The sequence below is a fragment of the Grammomys surdaster genome, unplaced genomic scaffold (assembly GCF_004785775.1).
Source record: "Grammomys surdaster isolate TR1022 unplaced genomic scaffold, NIH_TR_1.0 167, whole genome shotgun sequence".
NCBI classification, from domain to species: Eukaryota; Metazoa; Chordata; class Mammalia; order Rodentia; family Muridae; genus Grammomys; species Grammomys surdaster.
In genome coordinates, this window is record NW_021604615.1 from 6,202,717 (window position 1) to 6,208,310 (window position 5,594).

The 5,594-nt window shown below is 48.7% G+C and overlaps 1 protein-coding gene across 3 annotated transcripts in view; it reads left to right on the plus strand.

The window, feature by feature from the left end:
• Positions 1-1,688: 1,688 nt before the first annotated feature.
• Positions 1,689-5,594, plus strand: part of Naxd (NAD(P)HX dehydratase) — a 16,223-nt gene continuing 12,317 nt past the window's right edge. For 2 of the 3 annotated variants that reach the window (XM_028766346.1, XM_028766347.1), the window contains exon 1: positions 1,689-1,772. In XM_028766346.1, the coding sequence (XP_028622179.1) occupies positions 1,733-1,772 (40 nt within the window). In that variant the 5' untranslated portion in view covers positions 1,689-1,732. Of the gene's footprint in view, positions 1,887-5,594 lie in introns of all 3 variants that reach the window. The other variant, XM_028766345.1, reaches the window with a different exon arrangement.

The following is a 5,594-nucleotide window of genomic DNA, read 5'->3' on the forward strand; positions in this document are numbered from 1 at the left end:
AGAATACTCCCCAATAATCTCTGATTGGACAATAAAAGGCTAGAGCCTGTGACTGGGCAGGGGAGAGAGAGGAAGGCAGGACTAGAGATGGAGTAGGAGGTCTCAGGTAGGGACTACGAGGGCCAGGGAAAAGGTAGGGGGAAAAGGAGGTCTCCATGAGGCAGGATGGACCACAAGCCTGTGGCCAAGAGAAAACTTCCCTGAGCACTCATGTGGAGCAAAGCAAACACAGCAAGACTCAGCCAGCAAGTAACACAGGGCCTATGGCTGGGATGTACGTTAGAATAGCTCAGAACCTGCCCAGCACAGCGCTGACAACTTATTAATAAAATACTAGGTTTCTGTGTCTTTTATTCAGGAGCTCCATGGGCTAAAGTGGGTGGAAACACCCTATAAAATTACTGCAATAGTAACACATTGTAACAATAGTGTCACAACGCCAAAGAGTCTAACGTTCCTTAATGTTAGGTCTAAAGGAAACTCCAAACCCAAAGGCAGTCCACATATCCAGAAATAAGTTCAACCTGGACTATAGAATTTCTGGGTGTTAGATAAAAGCCAGCATTCCTCAGGAATTTGTAAAGCTGGTTCCCTTAGGCCTCTGACACATGACTACCTGTGATGTCTATGAGCATCTCAAAGCTCCCTCAGTATCACAAGTACCTGCTACATGTTTCAAAGTCCACACTAACCTTCTCACCTCCTCCTAAGTACCTCACCTCACCACCACCCTCAACTCCCTCTAGCTCACAGGCTCCCAACCCCCAGTTCGTTCTCCTTAAAACCCTACTGTTCTTGCTGTGTTCTCTCTGCTCTGCATCTCTCACTCTATCCCTTACCCCCTGCTGTTCTCCCCTCTCTCACAGATAGCCCTGGCCATGACCAGTCTCCTGGCTACGTTTGGTCTACTTCTTTCTCTCTCTCCTCTGAACTCTTCCAGATGCCTCTGGCTGTTTCTCTCTCTGATATCTACAATAAAAAACCTTCTGGTTAGCCATACCACGGAGAGGTCAAGACGCTAGTTTATACGTTTAGGTCATCGGTTTGTGTCACTTTGTAGAAAACAACCCAGGCGGCTATTGTCATCATCACCCAGGCTTCCATACGGGGTACAAGTGGAAGTATCAAAGGCAGGCAGGCACAAGAGGTGTGGGTATGAAAGAGCTAAGTCAGGATGCTTTCCGGTTTAGGGGCTTAAGCCGATGTAATCATGAGGTTACCTATCTTCTATTGAGATGATAAAGACCTCGAGGAGCTGGGGCCAGATAATGGTTTGTGAGATGTTAGGCTAAATACGTAAGGCCTTGTAGACCTAGCTGTGGGACTCACCAGGGACAAGGACATCACCTATTTGGGCAGCACAGCTACAAGCAGGCTGCCAAGGAAGCTGACCTCCAAGTGAATCGTGTCCCATAAGGTCTACGGACAAAACACTACCGAATAAAAAGGAAACAGGACTCTAAACCGCCAGGGTTCTTTAGTGAGCAGGCTACCACAATGCTAACTCTGGGGTCAGGCCGGATTGGATGTTTTGCTGGTCAATCGGCTGAGCAGCAAGCGGAGGATAATTGGTGGACACTGACCCCAGGGGTGGAACTAATCCTCCGGAGTCAGGAGTACGCTTCCGGCGGCGCCGGAAATTGGGGGCGCCGGGCGGAGCCCAGAAGACCAATGGCGGTGGCGCGGCGGCCGCGCGGGGGCAGCTGGGAACCCGGAAGTCCGCTGGACTGCCATGGGCGTCCGCTGTCTGGCAATCCGCGCCTGCGGGCGAGGTAAGATCGATACCGGCACCCCGCGAATGGCCGTTCGCGCGTGTGGGGCTGCGGCGGCCGTGGTGGCGCTGCTCTCCGCCGCGATCGCGCTCCAATGGTCGCCGCTGCACGCAGGTACCGGCCGGGGTCGCCTCTGCCTGGCGCTTGCGCGTCCAACTCCGGGAAGCCGGTGGGACCGGCCTGCGTGAGGACTAGGCTGCCCTGCTCTCGCGAATTATTGGGAGTCTGGGCTAGAAATGCGGGAGATGCGGGCCGTTTCATGAGCTGGATCGCATACACACGCTGGCTTGACGTGCCAGTATCTGTATTCTGCAGACAGGCTGCCCTAGCTCCAAAAGCTCTGGAGAGGTGGTGCCTCCAAGTCCGTACTGTGTGCCACACCCATAAGAAGGCTTCTAAACACCCCTTTATTTAGAGACTTTTTTTTCCCTCTTGGTAATTGCCTTACATTTCCAGACATTCTGATCAGTAACTTTTTTTTTTCTTTGCACTTACTGAGGTTTCATTACTAGATTGACTTGCTAAATTTCTGCCAAAGACCTGGTAGAGTTCTGGGCTTTAGACTTTAAAACTGTCTGTGCTTAGGGTGAATCTCATTTAATATAAGGATTGCCGTCATATGCTCCGGCTTAGAATTCACATTAACTTAAAGCACTTGGGGCACAGAAGCCATGGTTGTCTTCCTCGGCCACAGTTTCTTTAAAGCCAACCAAATGCAAACAGGTTCTACCTGCTTTTCCAGACTCTGGATTGTCTTGGCTACAGAGTCACTTACGTAAATAGTATTTACATTTTAAGTAGCCTCTTAATACTTTAGGGGATAAATCCACTACAAGTGGCAGTAAGCCAACTAAAACTTGATCCAGTGTAAAGTATTGGGAAATCTAATCGACTTTCCTCAAGCTTTTTATTAACAGAGCTCTCTGTCTTCGTGTAAAGCGCCTGATTCCTCAGTGTATTCAGGCTATCCTAATGGTATCTCATTGTGGGACAGACTTATAGTCACGGGACAGAGAGCAGCATACCATTCAGTGATAGCAAAGCAGGAAAATGCATGTTAGTCTCAGGTGCCATCTTGTATTCTTAGCATTCTCTACTTTCGGGGTGTAGACTTCTAGTTTGCTGTCTTTTGCTATGGTAATCACTATGCCTAAAAACAACTTGTGGAGAAAGGTTTATATCAACTTATATTTCCAGGACACAGCCATCTTGAAGGGAAGTTAGGCAGGAGCTGAAACAGAGACCATGGAGGAGCTCTGTTTACTGGCTTAGCCTGCTTTCTTCTATCACCCAATACCACCTGCCCAGGAGTGGCACTGCTTACAGTCAGATCCCACATGGATCAAATTCAAGACAGTTCCCCACAGACATACCACAGGCTAAACTGATCCATGTTGTTCTACAGGGAGAAGGACATTGTTGCTTATTGCAACAATGTTGGAGGACACAGACAAGCTAAAATAAGTAAATATTAAATGTTAAACTCCCTAAAATACTCCTTATCTTATGACATTCCGTCCTTCCACAACTGAAGTGTCCTCAGAGTGTAGGAGCGTTGTGTGGTAGATGCACTTGCTTCAAAGGACTGGGGAGAGTCAGGCGAGGGCGGGGGCAGTGCTGGTTAGTGGTTTGGATTTTATTTGGCATTACTTCATGACAGTTTTTTTTTCAATCCCCCTCAAATGATTTTAGAGACCATTTGAGAAAGATTTTACTCTTTTGGTTAGTCAGGTGAATCACTGGTTAAAAAACAAACTATTTTGCCCTCAGCTAGCAGCATTTTTGTAACCTGGTGTAATGGAACACATCTTGGTGAGCGCTGAGTCAGAAAGCACAGCCAGGAGAGAAAGACTAGAGACAAGTCCATGACTTCCAACAGGAGAAGGACATGGCTACAGTTATTCCCAGAGCAGCGCCCTCCCTGCATTCTACTTGGAGGAGGGGATTTTCCTGATCCGAGAATGTGTTTTAGGGGCTGGCACATCCTAGTTTAAGCTGTACTTTTCTAAGCGTGCTCAGTTTTAGGGTATTCAAGAAGGAAGGATGCTAGAGTGTTTCCAGGCTGCTTAATGAAAAGTAAGAGGGTCCATGCTCAGAGGCTGAAGGTGATAGAAGCAAACCCTTCTTGCTGTGCTCAGTTTGGGGTCGTAAATATGGAAACATGGCGGACATAAGTATTTCTAGGCATACTCAATGAATCATTATTTTAGTTGTCCAAAAGAATGGTCATAACGGCTTTATGACCCCGGCTGCCTCTGCAAGTTTCTCCTGGTATTAGCTAAAACAGAAGGAACAACTCTAAAAGTACAAAGATGTAAGAGTTTGTCCCAAAGGTGCCAGCTTTGCTTAGCATCTGACTGTAGCATGTTAACACCTCTGGAGCCTGTTTCCTCATCTGTACGTGGAAGGAATTAGCTGTTAGTGACCAGTATGGTCTTAAGCATTCAGCCTGACGCATCTGTTCCTCATCCACAAAGACAACATGCCTTTGCCCTGGGTGATGGGAGGGGCCTGCCGGAGGGAGGGGTTCATAACAGGTGTGCACAGGTGTCAGATGGGTGAGTAGATGCTCACTGGAGGGCAGGTGTTTGCTTGGAAGCCACTGCCCTGGGATAACAACAAAATGTCTTCTCAGCTGTCTCTCCCACTGCAGTGGACATTAAGTCACATGCAGGTGGCATACTTATGCTAAATGTTTTCATTCAAGTGTATCCTGGGAGATCCAGGAGAGGGCTTGTGCTGTCACGGCCCCTGTGGTGAAGACAGGCCAGTCTGGGAGTGCAGGTGGCTTGTAGGGTGCTGAGGAGAGGCGAGAACGGGCAACTCAGTCTGGGTGGGAGGGAGTACCAAGGACAGAAGGTGACTCTTGATGACAGGCTGCTGGGACAGAGGCCAGAAGCTTCCTTGTCAAGCCTGGTGGGGGTCTTTCTCTGCCAGAGGTTCCCTGTGGACCAGATCACGTTTTCACATTGTGTGGGCTCTGGAGTTGATAAAAAGTGGCTGAGGTGGTGGTGGTCAGTACCGCCTTCACATTTGGGGCTGTGCGTGTACTTGGCGAGGTCAGGGAGATCCAGTCCATAAAGCCCATGCCACATAAGCATGGGGATGATGGAAAGTCAGGTGTGTGGTGTGTGCTCATAGTCCCAGTGCTGGGAGGGGCCACAGGACTCATGGGACTCATTGGCCAGCCAATTGAGCATAATCAATAAGACCCAGGTCCTAATGAGAGACCCTAGCACAAAGTAAGGTGGACCTGAGCGATGGCTCAGTCCATAAAGTGACTGCTGTTCAGGGTGGGGACTGTGTGCCGGAAGCGCAGACAGGAGGGCCGGGTACTCACTCTGCATCCAGTTAAGCCAAAACCAACAGCCCGGGGCTCCATGAAAGACCCTGGGTCAAAGAGTAAGGTGCAGAGTGACTGAGGAAAACACCCAACGTTGACCTGACGCCTCCTACACACACAGGTTCACATGTGCACACATTACATTCATACACACACAGGTTCACATGTGCACACTCATTACATCCCTCCATACACACACATGTTCACATGTGCACACTCATTATATCCTTCCATATATACACATGTTCACATGTGCACACTCATTACATCCCTCCATACACACAGGTTCACATGTGCACACTCATTACATCCCTCCATACACACACATGTTCACATGTGCACACTCATTACATCTCTCCATACACACACAGGTTCACATGTGCACACTCATTATATTTCTCCATACACACAGGTTCACATGTGCACACTCATTACATCCCTCCATACACACATGTTCACATGTGCACACTCATTACATC